The sequence below is a fragment of the Mercenaria mercenaria genome, chromosome 1 (assembly GCF_021730395.1).
Source record: "Mercenaria mercenaria strain notata chromosome 1, MADL_Memer_1, whole genome shotgun sequence".
NCBI lineage: Eukaryota > Metazoa > Mollusca > Bivalvia > Venerida > Veneridae > Mercenaria > Mercenaria mercenaria.
This window is the reverse complement of record NC_069361.1, coordinates 7,895,861-7,921,739: the sequence shown is the minus strand read 5'-3', so window position 1 is coordinate 7,921,739 and position 25,879 is coordinate 7,895,861. Positions and strand designations below refer to the sequence as shown.

Below are 25,879 nucleotides of genomic sequence, written 5' to 3'. Positions count from 1 at the left end.
TATATATTAAAGTTTAATATACACAAGATAACAAAAGTATCAAGAATACAATGCATCTAAAAGCAGTACTGAAAAGCCGATAATTTTGTGATCCTTTCAGTTACGCAAATTGTGATGTATACGTGTATACCCGATTGTGTTATGTTTTGTCACATACACACACGCGCGCACCGATTCAGTATGTTCCAGCAGGAAATTATTACAAATAATGGCCCACTGGTCTAAATTAGTCTGATAATGATTTTGCATTTCAAGAGACTGCAGTCATTTTTTTGCGAAAATGTATCATTTATTTATTCTACAACGTTTTGAAATGTGTTCTGAATTATGTCACGGTGTAGATTGCTTGCGTCAGTGTATATGTTTTAGGACAGACGATGCTGCCATTTCTCAAAAGTGCATTTTGTCTAGTAAGACCGTCTGTCCCCGTCATTTTAGCCATAGCTTGCATGAAATACATCCTGTTTACGTAGAAAGATAAATTGAAAATCGTTTTCGTAACGGTTTAATTACTTACTATTATCAGTTGAACCGAACTTCGGAGATATATTTTGATGGACAGTAATATATTCATTAAATATATATAAGAAAACGATTGAAGCGTTTTTTTTTCATAAATCACAGCGACGTTTCCATTATGGCACTGTATAGTGTATGGGAAGTCCCTTGTGGCAAAGTTTGAGCCCCTGACTGATTTCTTACATTATCTTCTGGAATAGGTCTATGCATACTTAAGGCTTGCTCGTAAGAAGGGGGCGACGAAGGCGTTGGAGTTGTCATATTCATTGTTGAACAACTTTCAGTTAAGATATTGTTTATGGGAACTTTTGGTAAGTTACTTTGTATAAATGCTTGTTTTCTACTTTCTGTTTTCACATTTTCATCTGTATAAGTGCCGTCCCCATGAGTAATAAAGGAGCACGGTCTCGGTGGTTTTGGACGTAACTCGTTTCCTGTACCTTGATTAGATATATTACCAGTATTTATTCTATTTTGGAATGATGTATTGGTAATATCCATGGGATGACTTACTTGACTAATCGAATTCGAGTCATGTTCATCTGCATTATGTATATTATCACAATTTCGAACAGTGCTTGTCAACGTGTTGACATTCACATCATTGCAAGAAGAAAAATCTCGTGTCAGGTGAACGGACTGGAGACGTTGATCCACTTCTAGTGAATAACCGTCGAGAGATTCTGGACTAGAAAGCATAAACATAGTATTACTGCGTCTACTGCAGGACTGAAAGCTTTGCTTCCGTCTTCTTGTCCACGGCGATCGTAACATATTTCTTAAAGAAGACCTAAATGTCCGTTCCCCAGAAACAGGTGAGAGTATGTCCACATTTTCTGTATCATGAAAAGATGAGGAATGTATAATATTAGGAATTGTTGCACTTGAAATGAATCCAGTTATATTTCCACTACTGGTACCCCTATTAGCAATATTATTCCAAGTAATACTCCGCGTTGGCCCAAGGATAGGAGATGTGACATTAGCGTTGGCGTCGTGAACTTGACGTGTACTTGTTGCATCAACGTTCATTAAGAGCGCTTCTGAATAACTTGGCACTATGGTAAAATTATTACGAACAATCAATTCTAGTTCGGCACTTCCTATCGTATTTGTTCGCGCAATATTGGCGCCAGCTGACTGTTCAGTATTTAGATAATTGGTTCCAAATACTTTATGGACGTGATAATGAATATACGCCGTCTTGTATTCAATAATTACACGAAGTGGCCAGGATAACATGAGAAAAGATGCAATCCAGAAAATACAGTTGGAAACATACCAAGGTAAATTGTCTGGGTCTTTAAATGCCATCATATGTTCTTTAAAATTAACATTAAGCAGATCCATTCCTTCGCGAGTTTCCATATAATCATCACGGCGTTCATTTTCCGTGAAAAACTGGTTTCTCTGCTCATCGAATTCATATTTTGCATCCTTATGAATGAAAGAATAACTCTTCGAGAATCTAATTTTAGTTGCTGGATAGTCTTCTAAACCTGTCACAAATTTTGTGTCATCCTTAAAACCACAATTTGTGAAGTTAAATGCGCATCCCGCAGTATGTGAATTTACTCGTTCATAATATACCTGAGTTGAAGTAAAGGCGTCTCCATTACGATATCTGGTAACTTGTCGTGTCCGTCTAACATAGTGAAAACAAAGAGCTTTCCACCATATGATAGGCAAAGCTTCCCGCATTTGCCGCATTTTATGATACACCGTTTGTACATCCACCTTATGTTTGAGCTCAATTCGTGTGTGACAATGCCAACACTCCACTAAATAAACTAAATACAAAAGTATCACAAAAGCTACTGGAATGTAGATGTATCCATCCGCACACGGGCTACTTTTACTGACACCTTTGTGTGCAGAATGTCTTTCATAGAACATAACAACAGTAGTAATTATCGCCAGTCGACACCAAGCTATAGCTCCTAGGCAACCAAGAATGAGCAATGTTAAAATAAGGCTTTTCCAGTGAACATCTCGGCGTAGCGAAACACAACATGAGTGCTTGATAGGGCGTTGCTGCAAAAAAAAGATAAATATAATTGAAGTAAAAACACATTCAATCTAAGCATCTACAGATAACCAAGTTCAATACAATTCCTCCATCGTATCTTTATACGACATTCAGATACACAGCTCAATACTGTTTGAAAGCAGAGTGCTTATCAGAACACTTTTTATAACAGTAGTATTCAGTAAGAATTAAGACATATTTCAATTTTTCATACTGCGTTTCAAGTTTCTATCATTAGTACGAAATGACACTGTTTTAAACAAAATTGTATTTCATTCTTTATATTTGTTGCGAGTTGCATTAATTGAAAAGCTGTACTTTTTTCTAGCCCGCCCGCTTAGCTCAATAGGGAGAGCGCAGATCTACGGATCACGGGGTCATGAATTCAATCCCCGGGCGGGGCTATGTTGTGTCTGAAATCATTCCATCTCTGATTCATGAGGGGAAGTTGGCAGTTACTTGCGGAGAACAGGTTTGCATTGGTATAGAATCTAGGAACACTTATTAAGTCAACTGACTGAAATACTGTTGAAAAACGGCTTTAAACCGGAAATAAACAATGTACTTACTTTTGTCTCTGTATCTGACTCTGAGGTCATGTCTTGACGACCCGTTCTGTTCATATCGTCGCATCATTTATTGTCATTTTCATGAAATCATCTTTTTGTCTGCAAACATACAAAATCTATAATTTTTTTAAAGACAATGACTATTTTTTGTTTTCCTGCGGCCGGTCTTGCAGTACAAATATGCAATAGAAAAAGGCTGTACTTTATATCGTTCTGGTTTAAAATCAAATTATGTCTATAAGGATCTTACATGCCTGCCTGTGTAAGACGGGGTTTTCCCTACCCGAGGGACAGTGTGGAATGGAAAACCGAGCGTTAGCGAGGTTTTTTATCCATGCTGTCCCGAGGGTAGGGAAAACCCCGTCTTACACAGGCAGACATGTTAGATCATTTGTCTTGCCTATCATGTTCAAAATAGATCGTGGAGACAAATAGATTTGGGTATTTCCCGACATTATTTATAAAGTTTATGACGTCACAATAGTACCAGTACTATGTGACGTCACCTTAGTGCACGCTATTTTAGACAAGGTTTTCCCTAGGGAAAGACAGGAATATCTATCCCCGGCGCGTGCTCGGATAAATGTATACTTTCTCCGCTAGGTAGGCAAGAAATTCTGATCTGGAATTTTGATATTTAATAAAATAGAAAAAATACCGAAAATGCCTTTTAATGTATACTGCTTAAAACATTATAATATATTCAGATATTTATTCAGGTATAAAGTAATACAATTTGTATCTGCTCTTCTTATCATCGATTATGTGTTTAAACTTAACAGACATTATAATTAACTGATTTTTTGTTTGTAATTTTCGTTTATAAAACAACGTTCTCCAGAATCATAAGAAATCCGAAAATATGTCTATGTTTTCCTATTTCATCAAGTTTAGACCATACATGTATAATTGCGCAGTACTGTATTTTAACTTTGAGTAACTGCTTATCCGCATATGAAGTGTAATACCCTCGTATATCTATCTTGAATACGGAAATATCGAAAGATAATTGTTTTATATCAACGTACATATACATAATGTGACTTAAGTTGTCTCTACGTCGAAACGTTCCTTTTTGCTGCGTGTAGATTGTTTCAAGATTATGTAAGTAGTTCGTGGTACAGGTCACTTCAGCAATATTTGATTTAAATGAAATATGTTAAAATTTTATTAATATCTTTGAGTCTTAACTTTCTTTATAGATGTTAAGCATACCACTTCTTAATCATGTTGCCTAAACGTTATTGGTTAGAGTATATTAGAAAGCCCAATCTTTTTTTATTAAAGATTGTGATATTTTTTGAATGTCATACTATACAAATGTAAATAAGGTTGTTATAAAAGAATGGTGTTTCAATAATCATTCTTACTGTTAGACCTTCGAACATTATTTCCAAAGCAAACACGACAAATTCCAATCGATATAGTCACCCAATCATTAGTAACCGTATCCTTAAAAATACGATAGCAGAATGTGAGCAAATATTCATATCGGCAAATTCAACTATGAAAAAGTCACTCCAACGAACGCAAGCATATTTGAGCCGTGCCATGGGAAAACCAACATAGTGGGTGTGCGACCAGCATGGATCCAGACTAGCCTGCGCATCCGCGCAGTCTGGTCAGGATCCATGCTGTTCGCTAACAGTTTCTCCAATTCCAATAGGCTTTAAAAGCGAACAGCATGGAGCCTGACCAGACTGCGCGGATGCGCAGGCTGGTCTGGATCCATGCTGGTCGCACACCCACTATGTTGGTTTTCCCATGGCACGGCTCATTTACTTTGAAACATGTACACTGTAATGCAAAAGCTACATAACAGACTAAATCTGACTTGTTCAAATGCAGTGTAACAGAAAGACAGCCATATTAGTTCCGAACAAATTTTTCACAAATGTAGTTATCTGTGAATTTTAGTAAACTTATATATATATCTGTGATACAGTTACTAAATTCGTTTTGCATATGCATATTCGCTACTTAGATGGTTGTCAAATATATCTCGGAAAACAAAAAGTACGAATATAACAGACAATAGCTAACTAACTTTTCGCATGAAAATGACTGAAGCTTATTTTTTTATGAAATTGTAAAATCAAAGAACAACTATCAGTTTAACTGTTTTTCCTCCGGCAGCAAACATAAAAATAAAAGAGAGAATCAAAGGAACACTACAAATTAAACGAATATAAAATCTGTTGTTACGGTTTGGAAAAATATATTTTTGCTGCGTAATAACGAAAATACATACAACTGACTTAAAACCTGTAAATGACTTTGTTTTAAATCATCTTGATATTATTTTAAATTTCATTCTCTGTAATCAAAACCTAGCTTTAGAAAACTTTTTTTAATCAAACACATGCTGGATTTGTAATAAGTTAAAAAAACAGCAAAATGTCTTCAAATAGTATGTCGATCAGTATATTTGTTAGAGGTCTTCGCTCTTTTAAAACGTTAAAACTGGTCATTTGGTCATTGGGTGTGCATTGATTATGTTTAAAATAAGAGCTGTCCAGTATTGGAAAACATTAGTGATATTAACAATTTATACTGAGATGACAGTTGATGGAATATTTACAACATCACTCTTAAATGTTTTGTCATTAATGCGTTACTAAGTAAAATAACTTTACATCCACATATGTATTTGTCAAACCTAATTGGTAGGTAATGGGGGTAAACTTGTGTATTTACGATTCTCGGATTTATTGAACGAAATATTTATGTATATCGTTCCCCAGGTTTTCAAATACTGACCGAGTTCAAATGTCAAGTATTTTCTTCATCATCGTCTTATTTGGGTCATTTCCGTCACTGTAAAAAAATATAAAATAATCAAAAGCGACAACTTCATTAATTTTCTGCTACCTATTTTTATATCATATTTTCATATTAGATTGTCAAACTTGTAGGGAAATATTGACATGTTGTAGAAACAAGAGCTGTTGGAGGACAGCAACGCTCGACTATTCAACAGCCTTGTCAATTGAATTAATATAAAAGTCGAAAAAAAGGAGCATAATTTTGTAAAATTACAAAACAGGGTTATCGAACCTGTACAATGCATATCAGTCAATATCCACAGAGGCGTTGGAAAGTACATCGTCGAAGTCAAAGCTCATGACAATGGACAACTGTGTGAAATTTCAAATTTTTTCCATTAGTAGGTCTGAGAAACCAGGTTACATACAAAAACTTAACCAAAAACTGCTAAGTCGAGAAAGGGGCATACTTTTATAAACATGCAAAGTAGAGTCATGGACCCTGTGCACTGCATGTCAAATCATCACAGTTCTAAGTCCAAAAAGTGGCATTATTTTATAAAAAAAAAGCAAAGTAGAGTTATGAAAACTGTGCAATGTAAGTCAGTTTATCACAGTAAATAAGTGTATTAAGTTTCAATTAATTCCCTCAAGTGGTTACTGAGATACCAGCTTACATACAAAAACTTAACCAAATCGGGACGCTGACGCCGATAGTGGTAAGCATGGGTAAGTCCAATAGCTCTACCTATTCTTTGAATAGTCGAGCTGAAAATGCGTACCCTTTTTTATATAAGAACGAGTTAGATTATAATGTTTCAAAAAACATCACCACCAAGCTCATTATATTTCAGACAATTCACAACTCATTCTTTCATATGTTCACAATTAAGTACTTTACATATGTGGAATTGTTTCATTTTATCCCTGAAATTCAGAACGGCAAAGACATTTGCAAACAGTATATGCAAAGAGAGATATTTGATTTAAGAATACTAAAAAGATAATAGGTAAGGGTAGATTTCTCGGAAGCACAGAGCACCAAAAGCACAGCCCCAGAGCCACGCATTTACACAGCAGGCCCACAACAAAACCTAATATACACAAAATTTATGTTATATAATTCACCTAGAATAATTCATCAGGAATGATTGATATCAGTACGATGTAACATATTTCTTTATCTTTACTTACACGTGTATTAATGCTGCGTCAGTGTTTAATTCATGGAATACGCCAGGTTCTATATAGTTGTCCTATAGCATTTTTTTACAAAAAAGAAAGAGTTATTGTATGTAATAGTGCTATATTAATCAACTGAAAATGTTTGTTCATTGAACACTTAGACCGTATATGTAATTCAATATATAATATAAATGTGTATCCTACTATTTCGGAATATTATATACTTATATACGTTTACAACACAGACACTGTCCCTGAGTAAATAAACTTACGGTAAAATTTATGATATTTTTTAAACTTCGTTACAACCAACTATCTGCTTAACATCAATATTTTACATACACATGATATATGAAAATTACTTTCATTGTAAAATGAGTTATTTCACAAGCGGTCCCGCAGTTTGCAGTAGCATTACCTAAAGCATTTACCTTATACGTGTACTGTGTTTTCTAAGCTAGGAAAAAAACTTAAATATACAACACACAGGCAATAGCAAGCAACTGCACTTTGACCTCTATTTGTGAACTTGATCTCTGAGTAAGGAGTAAGGGATCAGGCAGTTCCGCAGGTAAAGTTGTCAGTAAAAATCCCTTGACGGACTGACGGACGGAAAAACGCTATTCTATAGTCCCCGAAACTGGTTTTCAACCAGTAGAGGATTAACAATAAAAGACTGCTTTTCAATAAAAAAAATAATTCCAGATATTGCAGCTAATCTGAAAAGAAGCAGCTTACATATCAACTTGTTGCAGCGATTTTTATCCAAACATGTCACTGAATAAAAGTTATGAATAATTTCACAACAAGTCAGCGATATATCCCGATGTGATACTTTCAATGAACACTTTTCATCTAAATAGGAACTAAACATGAACTGGAAAATTATTGGAAAAATTCTCCCAGAAACATGACGACGTTTATGAGTTGTCAGGACAATACTGGAATATAGCATGAAAAGATGGAATTTAAGCTAGTTAACATCGGACTTGCGTGCGCGTTGAATGGAAGATCCTCCGGTATTAAATGAAACTGGATATGTTAGTAATCGCAAGAAGCACGAACACGTTAAGGAAAATATACAAATGACAATTGTAAACGAATTACCATTATTGAATGTTGGTGTGTTAGATGGAAGATGGAAAATGACTCAAGTGTATTAATTAAATACAGATGACAAATACAGAGGTTTGATATAAGGCAAAACAACATTGGAATCGGTCCAAATATTCCAATAAGTAATGAGGATTTAAGACGACAGATAATCAGAAAGCCTAGGATGAATTTAGTGTTTTGCTAAAGGGATCTGTCAGACATTTGTTTTTCAAATTATCAAAGCTAACAATACTGAGATTACAGATCACATATGTTCCGTCTTGTCTTGAAATAAATGTAGAGCTAGGAATTTATTCACTCTATATTAGATGTAAAACAACAGACGGTAATCGTAAGAAGTTTCTCAAGCTCATTGACTTTCTAATCTATCTATGTAAAATAACAGACGTTATATTGATTTGAGCATATTGTGCTATTCCGTTTACATTAATAATCAAGTATTAAATTGTAATAAAATGCGCTATAATAAAAAAAACCAAGAGGGTCATTGACCCTAAAGCGCTCGCCTATGTACAAGGCTTCAAGCGTGTTTGTATAAGTATAGGTTTCCTGTATGTTAGTCTTTAGTATATAAGTTTGATAAGTTTGATAAGTTTATTTCAAATATTCCATTAGGCCAAAAGGCCCATGAGGATTACAATCAATATAATGGCGAGACAAATAATACATTGATATACAAAACATTTAAACGGAGAAGGTTGTATGATACTAAATCACTATACATACAATTACGTATTACATTGTCTAGTGAAGATTTACTGATATACATGTCACACACATTTTTGAACCTAAGGCAATAATTGAACTGTTACGGTAGACATTACAAATCTGATATCACACGCCAAATATCACGGCTCTAGCTATTATTGATTCAGAGAAGATTTTTGAAGTTTCATATATAATGGATGGGCCGATGGTCTAGTGGTAACACGCTTGACTGCCGATCCAGAGGTCCGGGGTTCGAATCCCGGTCCAGGAACTGTAAATTTCTGAGATGCTCTTGAGTGTCTCCCACCTGACTAAGAGGCTGCACTGGTTCTTCCTAGGAAAGACGGCTTCGTGTGTGTCGATGCTATACACCGGGCACGTTAAAGAACCAGACTGTCTATTCGCAAAGAGCTAGGCTAAGTAGGCCGGACAGGTCTTATCTCTCTCTGTTCTCTCTGTTTGTTCTGAGGGCTTTATCTCACTCTGTCCCTCTGGTCAGATCGCTCTGTGTCTGTGTCTGTGTCTGCCCTGTGTGGCTGCGTTTGCTATATGTAAAGCGCCTTTGAAAGTGTTCAACATGAAAAGGGTGCTATATAAATCTGGTATAATAATAATAATAATAATAATATAAAAGCCTACAGTAAGTACATGTCAGACAAAGGGGCGTGGTCATTTTTTTTTAACTTAGGGCAATAATTTGAACACGTATGGTAGGGAGTCAAATCCTTATACCACATGACAAATACCAAAGCGTTAGAGAAAAGGATTTTTTAAGTCTGATAGCTGAAAACCTAGTTTTAACCAAAACGACATGAATGTTCAATGAACCGGAACCATTTGAACAACTTTGAAAGTGGGCTTCCAAGAGACCAGTTGTGTAAAGTTTCACCAAAATCCATTCAGTGGTTTTGGAGAAGATGTAGTTTAAGGAAATTGTTGATGAAAAGTGACCAAGCTCTCTTTCGGTCGTGTTTTTTTGACGAATCAGAAAAATTTGAACAAAATTTGTAGAAGGTCAAACAAGAACCATTTGTGTAAAATTATCTTAAATTGGGCTAGCAGTTTCAAACAAGAAGATATTTAAAATTTCCACTATATAACATATGTGGAAAAGTTACCACGCCCTCTGGCGGCCATGTTTTTGTCGAATCAAAATAATTTGACAACATTGGTAGAGGGTCAAACAAGGACCATTTGTGTAAAATTATAATAAAATCGGGCTAGCAGATTCACACAAGATGATGTTTTTTTTCTATTTCCACTATATACATATAGGGAAAAGTGACCACGCCCCTGGCTGCCACGTTTATTGACGAATCGGTATAATTTGAATAAGCTGACATAAGGATCATTTGTAAAATCGTACAATCGGTTTAGGAGATGTCGTTTGAAGATTTTTCTATTTTTAGCTCTGGCGACCCCTGTGTTCAACCAAGCAGAATTGTTTGATTAACTTCGGTAGTGGATCATCCAAGAAATATACAGGTCAATTTTTATCACAATCCATTCTGTGGTTTTTAAGGAGATGTCTTTTGAACACAACTGTTGACGACGAACGGACGGACGCAAGCACGGACGAGGGACACAGCGTGATCACAATAGCACACCATGAACATTGCTCAGGTGAACATAAACAAGACGGTCTTTCACAAGTAGAAATCATCAATTTTCACATCGAATATTTTGTATAAGGAAACCCTAAAAGCTCTTACAACTGACATTTACTTCAGCCTTGCAGTTTTGCCTAGATTCGATGACGCCGTTTCGACAATATGCCTCGAAACAAATATCATGCCTTTTTAGAAATTGGTAATAATTTACAAGAACAGAACAAGTAAAAAATTGATATTTTAACCCTGTTTTGACCTGCAACATTGTATTTGGCTTCGAGTGAATTTTGCCAGGTCTGAATCATACGAGTCGCATGCGTTATCTGGCCTGACAAATCTACCATATTCATTGCTGCTCAGGTACCGTAAAAACGACCCATTTATCATACTAGTTTAATATATATATTTCTAGTGTTATATCAGCCGGAAATATATGACAATAATTTATATAAGTCTGATTGAAAATTCGTTTGAAATTGTGCACTTTTTGATGTATTGAACGTCCAGACACGACCATTTCTCTTCCGATTGAATATTTTTCAGTATCTGTTTGGGTCTGAATACAGGGTTTTATATTTATTAGTAAAACCATGCTATTTCTGAGACAGAAAATTAGTAGGTATATAACGAAAGTAAGTAATAAATCATACGTACGAAGATTTACAATAACGCTTATCTTGGTATTGCATGAAGAAGCAACACGGCTGACTTTAAAATACAAATAAAAGCCCATCGTTGTACAGTGCACCACAACGGTACTTAAAAATCCAAACTGCAGCTGATATTGCTTTCGGCTGCTTACTAGCATTTTATAATAAATCAAGTTGCATATTCCAACCTCTTATTCATGTGGAAAAGTTGGCAGTTACTTGCGTAGAACAGGTTTGTACTGGTACAGAATCCACGAACACTGGATAGGTTAAATGCCCGCCGTACTGTCGAAAAACGGCGTCATACCCAAAACACACACACAACCCCACCCACTCCCCCATCCCCCGAAAAGAAAAGACAATAACAACTTGTATATTTCATTTGAATGTTGAAAGACATCTTCTCTTTCTAGGATAAGGACTATTTAGTTACCTCGACTAAGTATGGAAAATTATCATAAAAGATCCAGAGGTTTTCCGAGTGTATAGTAAATTTCAAGTTGTATGGGCTATCATGAAACATCATCTGTAATTTTAAAACAAATCGATTCTAACAGGAAATTTGTATTCATCGTTGTTGCTTATTTACAGTTCTGTCATGATCATAAACAATATCATTTTCAAGAAACAGTTACATGATTCGTGTTCCAATAATAACCAACTGAAAATGTATGAGTTCAAGTACAGCGATATGAAATGTATTTTCTTTTAGATTGTCGTACTGAAACAATCTCAACAGAACGTGTCGAAAGAAATTTTGGTTACATATATCCGTTCTGCATATTGACCGTTGTGTTCGGAACACCAAAGCCTATGAACACCAAAGCCATAGGAAAACCTCATTGATGCAAATTTCTTTTCACACCTAATATTAACAAGAAATATCTTTAAAAATGATGGTCGGCGTATTGTAATAAGGATAGAAGTTTATGAATTTTTTATCTAACATTCATCTTTCATCTAACATTTTTCAAATTGCAAAACTAAACACCGCACTTTAACAATTTAAATGGTTCTATTTTAATTTTTCGCAAAGGTTTCGTAGGGTTGCAATTTTGTTTCGTTTATCCTTAGGCGAATAATTACAGCAGTATTTTAATGAAGATTCATGAAGCGAGGTCATTAAACGTGTTTATATTTTTAGCTAAATTGGTCCCTATCCCCATTTGTAACAAAATAGCAGGAGACCTTACGATATTGTTACACATCGAGTTTGATAAAAATCCATTACATTTTAGTGGTTAATGCGAAGAAAGGCATATCTACTTTTAGCTATAGTGGTCCCTAATAGGGCCCAAGTTCCTATATAAATAAATTTGGAAGAGGACCTTATAATGATGCTCCAGACCAAGTATGACAAAGATCCACCAAGCTGTTCATGAGACGCTGTATAAAGACATTTCTAGTTTTAGCTCTAGCAGCCCCTAAACGGGGTCAAATGTCCCAGCTGAACAAAGTTGGCTACAAATCAAGTTTGATTAGAATACATGAGAAAAAAATCAATTAAAGGATTTTTTTATTTATTATTTTTATTTATTTCTAAAATAGGCCAACTGATCCCGCTTTAACAAAAGCATATTCGCTATTCACGAATTTTTGGACAATGACGTCACACATATAAAAAAGTGAAGGTCAAGCAAAACATACAATTGTAATTATTTCAATATTTTTGTTTCATAAGGAAAGTTTGACTATAGTCATATCACATAGATAAACTGTATGCAGCGTACCTTCATTTCACTGTAATGAGATTCAGTCATTGTATAGCATATATATAATAAAACAGATTTCAACTGAGTTCAATATTTGCATACCATACTAAAGAAAAATATTCATATATGATAAATCAGTTAAATAATTTATAACAAATATATCAAAGCAAACAAGTACTCATTTTAATATGCAATCTGAATAAGTCACAAAAGCAAGAAACCTTTTCATATACAGACGACAATTGTAACAAGGAAAATCTTTTAAAAAGCACTTCTCTACATAAAAGACTCTTATCACACCCTTATTCATGTGATACGCAGACCGTATTCAGCTCTTTCTTTAATTTGATATATGTTGGTATTTGAACAGGTTTTTATCATATTTATTAAACTTACTTATCATTTTGAGATATATCAGAATTCTTGCTAAATATACTGAGCCAAAGTTAGCTTTAAAACTGTGAACAGCGTCGTTTAGGATAAACGCTTTGTCTACATTTCACTCAGCGTAGCACAATCAACAGAGTGAAAGAAATTGACACTCTTGTCCAATCAGGAAGAGTGTTACATAAATCTTCCATTTTGATAAATTATCTATAATGCGTTATCAAGTAGTTTGATTTGCAAACTGAAGTCACGTGGCATAGGAAACGAAAACGAATTTAGACGGCGTTCGCCGAAAAATGTATGCATGAACATTAAAAGGTCCGTATTTCATTTCGAGTATTATTTATGATTATTTCACTAACCGACGATCACTCTTGGAACTGTATTGATTAAGAAACCATTAACATTGATTATTTGTTTATTACTAGAATATTGTTCCTCTGTGTATAACGTACTTAGTTTGATATGTTATCAGTAGAATAAAGTGAAAATTCAGGGACGTTTACTAAAAGATATTTCAAAAGCATGGAAGCCACTTAACTGAAAATGTACGACCCAGTTGTATGCAGTTTCAGGAAGATCCTATCAATAGTAAAAGAGCAGTTATCCGGACTTTCTAATTGATAAACAACGTTTAAGTTAAACAAAGGTCTAATTTTATATTACACAATATGGATAATTATATTTAGAGTATCTAACTTTACCAAATATACAATTGTTTTGTATTTGTCCTTGTTCTCATAAAGCTTACAAATCAGTAAGTGACTAATGTGAAATTATCTTGTTTTCTCTTTAATTTTCACAGAATGGAAACGTGTGTACTTGGATGGAAGCAAGAAGTGCAAGATAAAGTACTTTTATCTTTGAATCTCACATATTTTCAAGAAATTATTAACTACCAATCGGACCTAATCCTGTTGATTTATTTCTTTCGCTGATAAAAACGATATTATTGTCATAGCTGATTTACATTTTACCAGATATTCTGTTGTTCTATAGTTTAATTAAAAGAATAAATCATTTGCTAAGAGCATTGTATATCATAGCAAAACATTACAAGTCTTTTACAGGTTTTATTATGTGAAAAAGAACTCATTTTAGCGCAATCGAAGAAACTTTTCGTCAACAAAATATAATACAGTGAAGGTTTTCAAGCTGGTTTTGTATACATTATAATTTCTATTTAGTTCTTAATTTTCTGGGATATTATATTAAATAGAATAGATAAAATGTTTAATATCTTGAGATATTAATTATCAAAGATTTACTAATCTATGTAATTATATACTATTACAAGCTAAAGAAGCCAAATATTTGAAAGGAAAAGTAAATTTGAATATGTGACAGTATACTAAGTACTGAAATAAATCTGAACAAAAGATATTTCATATTTACCTTACCGAAATGTTCATATCCAAAATTTATAAACAGAAATAACTGTTATCTGTTTATAAATCAGCTGTCGAATTAACAAAGAGTGTTTTTGTGCAAAATAATTCCAACAAATCTGAAAAAGAGCAGCATACACGCAAGTGCGTATAATGCAACCCGTTGTAGCAATTTGTATCTAAACATGCCACTGAACAGAATTCATGAATAATTTCCCAGCAATTTCTGTAGTCTGGCTCTGCGTAATATCCCGACGCGATACTTTCAATGAATACGATTCCTGTTAAATAGGAAGTGGAAAAGTGAACAAGAAAAGTATTGGAAAAAAATCTGCTAGAAACATGACGACGATAAAGTGTTGTTACGACAATGCTGGAATAGCATGCAAGGATGATATTAACGCGACCATTAAGCCTGTTAACTTTGGATTTGCGTGCGCATCAAATGGAAAAATGGCCGGTATTAAAGGAAACTGGATACAGCATGTTAGAAATTTCAGGAAACATAAGAACGTTAAGCAAAATATACGAACAAAAAATGTGTTGATAAATTACCGTGACTGTTTCGTTAGATAACATCTTGTTGTTTTTAATTGGCAAATGGCACAACTGCCTTAACCAAACTGAATACGAATAATAAATTTTTATAGAATCTAACATTCAGGAAATAAATTCGTAATTTAGTCAAAGCAGTCCAGTGATAAATGCTGATTAAAGACGTAATATAATCACAGGGTCTTGGAATGAATTTAGAGTTTTGCTAGAAACACAATTTTGTCAATGTTAACGAATCACTATTTAGTATATAAACTTGACAGTATATTCTCAATATTTCATTATTTTGAATATACATGTTGCAGTGATGTCCAGCTAAACGGAAGTGTTAATCGGAGATCCGTGTTAGTTTTGTAGTTGATAAACAAACTTTCAGTGATATGGTACTGGTTAGCTCAATACACTAATGATCATCATCCATACATTATTAAGATTGTCTTTTTTGGGGTTTTGAGAAAGAGGAAATATATATTTTTAAACAGCCAAATACCATCTCGCTTTCTGCAATTTATCATTTATAGTAAACATCTTATATGTCTGAACTGATGTAGTTTAACGGTTGCTTTCTGCAATATGAGCTATTATGAGTATTAGAAACAAAAATAACCTTCTAAACAAAGATCCAATCTGTGTGTAATACAGTCTGAAAGAAGGCAGTCATGTAAAATCTTAAACATGGGTTAAAATACTTAATCAATTTTCAAAGTCTGAAACGAATGATTAGATTCTATTAGATCTTTCTTAATCATGAGGACTATCATAAAAGTAATGACAATTGTGCTAAAATATGGTACACAGTGTGTGTACAGACTTCATATTAAGTTTATCTCTTCGAAGTATTTTCCCTTGACTTCCCCAATTTCCGCGGCAGGGAAATCCAAGAGGTGAACGAGTATCTTCTCTCAGTATGGTACCACTCATAAGTTCTTCATTCGATAAATATTTGCGCCAAGCCAGCATCTTTTTCAGGCTTTGAAAGAGGAAAAAGTCGGAAGGACTTAGATCTAGTGAATAAGTATAGTGTGATTTATATGTACCATATTTCATCTATCAGAAACTTTTAAACGATGACACTTCTGTGAGCCGCAGCGTTGACAAGGATTATCTGGAGACCACGAAGACAAGTCCTTGGACACATTCTTTTTGTATTTTCATTTAACAGCTTCAGTACTTTGTCTTTATAAAACTTTCCAGTGACTGACTTTCCCGATGATGTAGGAATTTGTACAACAATACCCATTGAATTAAAGAAGATGGACTACAAAAGCTTTTTGACACATTTAGTTCTTTTTGCAGTTACTGGTCTACAGTCACCTTTGCCACTGTCTTCTAACGCTACGCTGTGGCTCATAAAAATATACCAAGGTGTTCCAGTTAGGAGCTGTGACACTGGGCGATCGTCTAAATTTTCGGCGTTTATTTCACTTATTAAATCCTATTGGCATTTTGCTCTGAGGCACCGATCGGGCACAAACCTTTTCTTAAACCCAAGTGCTCGGTGAGAACCTAATGCGATCTCCCGGTTGTCACGCCAAGAAAAGACGTTATCTCAGGCACCGTATGCCTTGCGTCTACATCAATCATACGTCTTACATACCTTGCGTCTACATCAATCATACGTCTTACAATAGCAATGTTCTCCGGTGTTTTGGGCCTGTCAGGACGAGCGCTGTCTTTAAGGACTGTCGGACCATTTTTATATTAACGTATCTCCGCAACGGTACGATAGTTTTCAAATCCATGTATAACACGAGTTTCTTCACGCGATTTTCATTACTTTTAGCTTGGCTTTTGTAAAGTTGGAAAAATGGCCTTACATGTTTTTATAGAATAGAAGGTCTGAAAGTCATGAATTCGATAAATCAGTTAAAAGTTAGAGTATCTTCACTCAACTCAACGCGTTTTTGCCATGTAAACATGAACATGATATAATAGTATAGCATTTTCTGATAGATTCTGTAAAATTTTAAGATCTGAAATATTACTTTTGATTTTATTTTCGATGTACCTCATTTATGGTTAATTTTCCAAATGTTTAACAAATGTGAATCGCGCTCGTCAAACTAATTTAATAGCCTGTGTATGGTAGCTTTTCTCATACTTTAGATAAGCTTATCTTTTCGTGGTAAAGATGAAATATTTGAGGTAGTTATTGTGACGTGTACAAAACATGTAATATGCAAAATCTAAATTATTATTAAAGCAATGGCGTAAAATTTCATAGTTACTTTAAAAAAACCCCAAAAAACTCGATAACTGAAAATATGGGATGCAAGATATTTTCAATGAAACAAACAATATGACAAAATTTGCTAATCTCACACATGTTTTACTATCAACTTTCCATTAGTACAAAAAAAAACACAAACATTTTCAATGTTTATATCCTTGTGACCTTGACCTTTGACCCTGAAATCAATGGGGTCAGGTACATATTAAGACCAACATACCTATGAAGTTTCAAGGTCCTAGATGAAATACTTGTCCAGATATTTAGCGGGCCCAATTTTAAATTTTCAGGTCCCTGTGACCTTGACCTTTAACCCACTGACTTTAAAATATATAGGGAACATGTAAACATCAAGACCAATACACGTATGAAGTTCAAGGTCCTAGGTGAAATACTTGTCCAGATATTGAGCGGAAACCGTTTTCAATGTTCCAGTCTCTGTGACCTTGACCTTTGACCCAGTGACCCCAAAATCTATACGGGTCACATACACGTTAAGGTCAACACACCTATGAAGTTTCAAGGTCCTAAGTGAAATAATTGTCCAGATATTGAGTAGAAACCATTTTCAATGTTGAGGCCCCTGTGACCTTGACCTTTAAACCAGTGACTCTGAAATCTATGGGGTCATGTACACATCAAGACCAACATATCTATGAAGTTTCAAGGTCCTAGATGAAATAGAGCGGAAACCATTTTCAATGTTCAGATCTCTGTGACTTTGACCTTTAACCCACTGACTTTAAAATATATAGGGAACATGTAAACATCAAGACCAATACACGTATGAAGTTCAAGGTCCTAGGTGAAATACTTGTCCAGATTTTGTGCGGAAACCATTTTCAATGCTCAGGTCCCTGTGTCCTTGACCTTTGACCCAGTGACTCCAAAATCTATAGGGTTCATGTGCACATTAAAACCAACAGGTATATGAAGTTTCAAGGTTCTAAGTGAAATACTTGTCCAGATATTGAGTAGAAACCATTTTCAATGTTGAGGCCCCTGTGACCTTGACCTTTAAACCAGTGACCTGAAATCTATTGGGGTCATGTACACATCAAGACCAACACACCTATGAAGTTCCAAGGTCCTAGGTGAATTACTTGTTCAGATATTGAGTGAACAAAAAAGGTTAACATGTTCAGGTCCCTGAGACCTTGACCTTTGACTCAGTGACCCTGAAATCAAGTGAGGTCATGTACACATCAAGGCCAACATAAGTTTCAAGATCCAGATATTGAGGGGAAACCATTTTCAATGTTCCGGTCCCTGTGACCTTAACCTTTGATTCAGTGACCTCAAAATCATTATGAGTTATATACACATCAAGACCAATATACACATGAAGTTTCAAGGTCCTACGTGAAATATTTGTCCAGATACTGAGTGAACAAAAAGGTTAACATGTTCAGGTTTCTGTGACCTTGGCCTTTAATCAAGTGACTCTGAAATCAATAGGATTCATGTATACATCAAGACCAACATACGTATGAAGTTTCAAGATCCTAGGTGAAATACTTGTCTAGATATCATGCCAAAATCATTTTCGAATGTTCAGGTCATTGTGATCTTGACATTTGACCCAGTGACCTTAAAATCAATTTGGGTCATGTACACATCAAGATCAACATACCCGTGAAGTTTCAATGTTCTTGGTGAAATTCTTGTCCAGGTACTGAATGAACAAAAAGGATAACATGAGACTCATAATTCCATCCATCCGTCCATTCGCACATCCATCCGCCCGGACAGACCTAATCTACAAGCCGGATTTTTCTTCTAAAACCCGGCCAATAAAAATGAGGAAAATTCATCAAAGTTATCATACACCTTTACTTTCATTGTATAATCAATAAGCGCGGCACCACTTGATATATCATTAGGACACCAGGCACATTTTCATGCAATCTCGCCAGGCATAGGCATGTGTTTGACAACAAAAGAAATGACGTCATTCGACCTTCAGCTACTTCCGGAGTAAAGAAAATGAAAGTAGACGGGCTAAACTTGAAAACGAAAGACGCATTTACATTGGTCGATAGTCAGGGGTCACGTCTAAATGTATACGCCTGGACTTTTTTCAGCTAATGGGGAGTCAATATTCAGCACTTTCTAACCTTTTGAAAATACCTGAGTTTTAGCACGACATGTCAGCTTTGCATCTACGAAAAAGTATTTGAACTCGGAATAAACACAAACCCCACCGGGGTCCGTAACGCAGCAAGGGTATATGGAGATTTTTGAAACTTAAAATCGTTCAAAAGGTCCTTTTTGATGTTGCCTGAAAGTGTCAGTACATGCCTCAGATGTAAGATATTTCCGTATTTGAGAGCTGCAGACCTAGGCATTTCAGAAATAATTTCAAACTGAACGTTGATTCTACGGAAGCGCGAAAGGGCCATCAGACGCTAATACGTTTTATTACGTTACAGGTGCGGAAAGGATATCATCAAACACTCGAGCATCAATACTCACTTGAGCAATTCATGTGACTCTAAGCCTCTTCCTTGTATTTCTTATATTTGTGCACATTCCTGGGTTACTCGGGCTGTCTGCTTAACCCCTTGAAACCTCGTGTGATCGGTGTTTTTATGCACACTATTTCAAGAATGATTGTTGTACAGTAATACAAATTACTGTACAAGCATGTGTCTATGCCGCAAAAATTATATATTAACTATAATCAAACATATTACGCAGAAATTCTGAAATTTGAAATTACATCATTTGTCCATGTTACTGAAAGACAGTTATCAGATATACAGCAGGGAAGAATATAAATGGTCAAATACTTTACGCCATTTTCTTTGGTATTAAATGAACAACATTATGCATTGCTTCACAAGAAGAAATATACAAACTAGACAATATACTATTCCTGGACTATCAAGTTTGTGTGCATTCGCAAAAAGATGTTATTTCCATAAAAAGCATGACTATCGCTCAGCTGGATTTATGGGTTCCATACTTTACATTAATGATACTCTTTTGAATATAAAACAGGGAAAAACAGACGTTGAAGAAATATTTATTTCCTTAGAGAGTATTGGATCTTCATATAATTTGAATATCTTCTCAAATTTGTAAAACCATAAACGAAGACCATTTTCCACATGGGATTAAGATGCATTTTATGTTCTGAAAGATCATGTTCGCATGAAGATCAGGTTTCATGCGAATTAACATCTTCTTGTTCAGTTTCATCTATCAAATCATAAGGTTGATTTCTGATTTTTTTAAAAAAAATTCTACATGTGTAAATTTTGCAACATCATACATGTGCAAAATGAACCATGTTCAAAACATTCCATTGCATTGTAAATTTACAATAAATGGGGACAAGGGACAGTAGATTTGAAAATTCCACAAATCTGCGGATACCAGTGCGAAAATAAAATCATAAAAATACATTTTTGAGAAATTCCAGGGAAGTGTTAAGCGGATGTATTGCATATACTTAGCACTTTATTATGTGACATTTTCAGCCTGTCGATTCTGTTGTTTCTATGATAAAAACGAGTAACACTTCGGTTTCAGGACACTAAATTCCAAGGCAAAAAATGGCCCAAAATGCACACCTTGCGCGACCTGTACCGTATTATCTGCAAATTATTGACTAAAACATATGTATATTTTCACAGCATGTGACCAGACAAAACTAATGGTGGGAAGAAAAGTGTCTCATAACTGTTTACTTTTTCCGCAAATTTGAGCTGAATCTGGATGGATGGATGACCGTTTCCATTTCGTCTGACTTCCGTTACCTTAGGTAAGATTTCAGACCCGGCCGTCTACACGGAGCTAGGAAAATCGATTCAAGCACATATTTATTTTACACAATAATTACTCGTACGCAGGAATCCTTAGTTCTATAAACATCATAAATAACCAGTTGAAGATAAATGCCTTTAAAGTACATCTATCTATTTTATTTAAAAAAACGTACCCGGGCCAAATGCGTAACTGGCCCCTGCCACTAAAATCTTTTCTTGCCGCTCATGTGACCGGCATATTCCAGTTTGAGTGAAACGAGTTGGCCCTGTGAAAATTTAATAATTGAGCCGCGTCATGAGAAAACCAACATAGTGCGACCAGTCTGGTCAGAATCCATGTTGTTCGCTTTCAAAGCCTATTGAGATTAGAGAAACTGTAAGCGAACAGCTTGGATCCTGACCAGGCTGGTCTGGATCCATGCTGGTCGCAAACGCACTATGTTGGTTCTCTCATATGAATTTATTCTTTACATCAACACCTGGTTAGCAGCATAATTGAAAACACAAGGATCCTGTTAACATTGAAATACTGTATTTTAAAAGAAACCAAGACTGTAACAATGCATAGGTTTTATTCAAATACATAGCGAACTGACGCCACGTGACATGTGTAGACCATTGAAAACCAATGTTGCAAAAATTGTTCCCGCATATACTAAACGAAATCTACCTCTCAGCTTACCGTAGCAAGACAATAATAAAAAGAAGGTCTATCAGGACAACCGCATTCAAAGAACGTAGCCGACCATAAAGCAATTTACATTGAAAAGAGAGTATATGTAAATGTGTACAGTTAATGTATGCGTTCCTTGAACATTTCCATGCCTTTATGTAAGGATGTAGAACGTTATTGCCTATTTAATAGATATGGCTTCCTCATCTATGTTTGCCTTGAACGTGCCTTTCTTTGTTGAATATTCATCCTTGCCTTTTACTCTTACCCCCAACACCCCACCCTTTTGTGTACCCCTTGCCCTTTTTGTAGTGTACATACAATTAAAATGTACTTGTTGAACCCGTCTACAATATTTTTTCCGTTACTGTTTCTTTTTGTTACGGGCCTACTTTGTGATGCATGGCTTTATGGCTGTATTTGGGGCGTTCGGTGCTTCCGGGAAATTATACTTATCTTTTGTCCTTGAAATATAAAGAACAATTGAGAAATTTCTCTTTGTTACATAGATATTCAAAACATAAATATGTTTACGATCGTTTAAGTACTTAGAAGCATTATGTTTCTGCTTATTTCATGTACAGTTATTTTAGGATCAAATAAAAAATAAATTTTTGATAAAGTTTATATTAAAGGGTGAAATGACGTATAACCACAATTTCAGATTTAATTGAGGATTACATTTTTTCAATATATTGTGGAAACTACTTTATTCGTGTTCTTAGTATTAAGTATTAACATATTGGACCCCTAATAGTAATATTTAAAAATGGTATTTGCTAGGTATATTCTTTAAGTTTGGCTGTGTATTGCATTGTGTTGCAAATTTTAAACAACTTTTACCGTGCCGTTTTTTTTTTTTATAAATTTTTGTACAATTTATGGTATTTCCTCAAACTCAAGTAGAGACAAATTGCAAAGTGATGGCCACTGTCCAAAACGTTTGCAGAGAATTCATTATTCCATTAAATTTTAATACAAGAAGCACCAAACTATTGGTAAACAATAATAAAACACAAAAAAAAAAACTGTCAGTATCATTTTGTCTAGGATGTCTCAAGCAAACGGATTTAATGAGACAGAATTCTAACTCCAACATTGAAAAATAGCTTAATATCTTAATTTAAGCTGTAAATCAGAATCGGTGAATATTTTGTTTAATGTTTGGGTTCTTTGATATTTATGTATTCAATTTAAATGTTGCATTTTGTAAAATTTAATGCCTTTGAACACATTTTGTTATTATTTAACAGTTTGTTTCTGGCATTTCTAGTAACGTATGAATTGTTACAATACACACCAACAGAGTAAATGCATACACAAGAGGGATCGATCCGCATTTTCCCGATACATAATAATCATAATTCAAAACAAGTTTGCTTTAACAAAAGTTTAAAATCAATAGTGTGGATAAGTCATAATCGAAACAAAATTCCCTTTTACGTAAAGTTAATATTCTGATCACTGAAATAGTTTTAGAAACGCAACTCTTTTGACGTTCATTCAAAAGTTCTTGTAAAATAAGAAGGAAAAGTTGTCAACAAAATGAACATAAACTTTCAAACTATTCATGCGTGAAAATAGAGAAGATATTACAGGATTTATACGAGTATTTCCGGCCTGCAATTCAAGAATGATGAAAATCCCTTCTCAAACTAGCGGTCCAAAAACGTTTTTCTTTAATCGATGTAGGAATGGGAAATCCCGTCTTTTTCCTTAGTGGGTGAAAGAATACCAAGCATTAAGTTCATCAGAACACTTAAAAGCCTGCAAGATTTTTTGTTAACGTTTTAATGGAATATTTCGCAACATTTTTTCGGAACATTTAAACAACCAGCCCACGTGAAAAAGAATAAGTGGGTATTTATGTAATATCTAAACGATTTTTACCATGTTCTTTGCTTCTTGTTTTAAACCGTTTTTATAGTTCCCTTTTGATTCCATGATGATGAGACATACATGGTTTTCATAACGTCATTACTCAATTCTGCACGTTTCCTTTATTTATAAAAGTGAATTAGTACTGGCGAAAACGTGTTTATATGTAGCCAAAGTAACATATTTGGATTTCTTATCACACAAAAGAAAGTGCAAAGAGAGATACTCAACTGACGGGAGCAAAACACAACTAGTTTAAATTCAAAATACGAATGTTGATAACAGTTTTCGTTATTTTACTCGCAGATTACGAAAACTAAAATGTAGAACAGAATTTATTGTTTATTTGATAGCTACCTTTACCGTACCGTTTTTCATTAAATGTCACAGGTAAAGCAGAATTATATTAGTGCAGTTCAGAATTGAAAGTGTCAATGTGAAATGAACGAAAAAAAAATGATCAGAAAATACATGCATTACGTAAGTAATTCATAATCAAGTTTCCTTTCATTAGCAAAGCAAATACGAAAAAAAACTTCATCTTTTATATTTACATTATACATCTTTTCTTCAAACGAGTACCTTCGAAAAGTGGCGCGCTATCACTGAAATGAATTACTGTAAGCATGGCGCTTTTCGTTTTACTGTTCATACAAAGTCATTTCACATTTTATTATCTAAGGTTTTAGAATTACGATTTGTCAACAAAATAAATAGAGAGAAATGTAATATTTTGTGTCTATGTTGTAAAGACTTGGTCCGGACAGGTCCGGTTTTCGGAGTTTCTACTGTACTTAAGTGGCGATAGAGTTTCACAATTACATTAGAAAGGGAAAGTTAAATATGTACGAGGGAATTTCGAAAAACATACGTTCGCATTCCTTTTATTATTTAAGTACAAATCTAAACATAATCAAATAGTAAAAACGTTTGATTAGGGTACAGTCATTTCCACTAGCAATTAACTACGATGGATATTACAATGTAGTCAAAGTAGAATTATGCAATACATATTGTTTTGTAAATGTAGTCCATTCAAAGATGATATGATTGTGAAAGTAGATCTGTCGAAGTCGTAATATACAAAGATATGAAACCCCAGACAACAGTTTTCATATAAAGATAAAAACAGTTGTAACTAGAAAACTGCGGATTTATTTCGCTTTGTAGAAATTCCGTTAAAACTGAAGTTTGTTAGTAGTGAGAACTCTGGTTAAATCAAAACTTAAATCAATCAATGCAACCAAACTAATCAACATTTTCAAGGAAGAAAGGCGTCTTAATTATCAGGAACAAATAATAAAATTAAACAACACCTTAGGGGTTTTTTTTAATACATTTATGTCCTGTTCTGAACATCTACTGACAAAATATGGGACAAAATGTATTTAAGCTGATGTACTGAATAGTTGCAATATCCTTGTTCTTGTTTTCAAATATGAAATTTAGGTCCAGTGTACTTTTATCTGAATGAGCAGTCTGCAAAATACAGACCCAATTCATTACTTTTTGAACATCCTACATATGTGTTAAAGATACTGTGCAGTTGCCCAATCGAAAGTTTAATACATGCGCTGTATATACAAAACAAACAATCTGTAAAATATGAGCTACTGATGTAAACTATAAATTATCGCATTAATATAACTGATATAATAACATTTAGATATAATTATTCAAACAAATCTGAAACAGAGAAGCTTACATCCACGCGCGCATAATCCACCAGTTGTTGCAATTTGTATCCAAACATGCCAGTAAATAGAATTCATGAATAATTTCCAAGCGATTCCTGTAGTCTAGCTCAGCGTAATGTCCCAATGCGGTGCTTTTAATGAATACTGTTCCTGTTAAATAGGAACAGGAAAAGTGGCTAAGAAAAGTATTGGAAAAATTCCCACAGAAACATGACGATCATAAAGAGTTGTAAGGACACTTGTCTGTAGAGTATGAACATATTACAATTAAGCGATCATTGAGCTGGCTAACTTTATACTTGCACATGTGCAACAAATTGATGTAGCTCCTTTCTTAAAGGAAACTGAATATTGCATGTTAGGAGTAACATGAAATATGAAAATTCAAAGGAAAATATTCGAATGAAAATTGTTTTGTTGATAAAGCTTAGTATG

General features: G+C 34.5%; 1 protein-coding gene across 3 annotated transcripts; it reads right to left on the bottom strand.

The window, feature by feature from the left end:
• LOC123545795 (transmembrane protein 151B-like) lies at positions 1-25,579 on the bottom strand. Of its 3 annotated transcripts, none has more exons than XM_045332103.2 (3): positions 25,453-25,579; positions 3,118-3,216; positions 1-2,553 (listed from the first exon to the last, which is right to left on the bottom strand). In XM_045332103.2, exons 2-3 carry the CDS (start codon positions 3,169-3,171, stop codon positions 619-621), a joined length of 1,989 nt encoding a protein of 662 aa, XP_045188038.2. In that variant the 5' UTR covers positions 3,172-3,216; positions 25,453-25,579; the 3' UTR covers positions 1-618. The 3 variants fall into 3 exon arrangements, with proteins under 3 accessions (XP_045188038.2, XP_045188037.2, XP_045188035.2); XM_045332102.2 differs by lacking the exon at positions 25,453-25,579 and adding an exon at positions 14,646-15,076; XM_045332100.2 differs by lacking the exon at positions 25,453-25,579 and adding an exon at positions 14,651-15,075.
• Between the last annotated feature and the right edge of the window lie 300 nt (positions 25,580-25,879).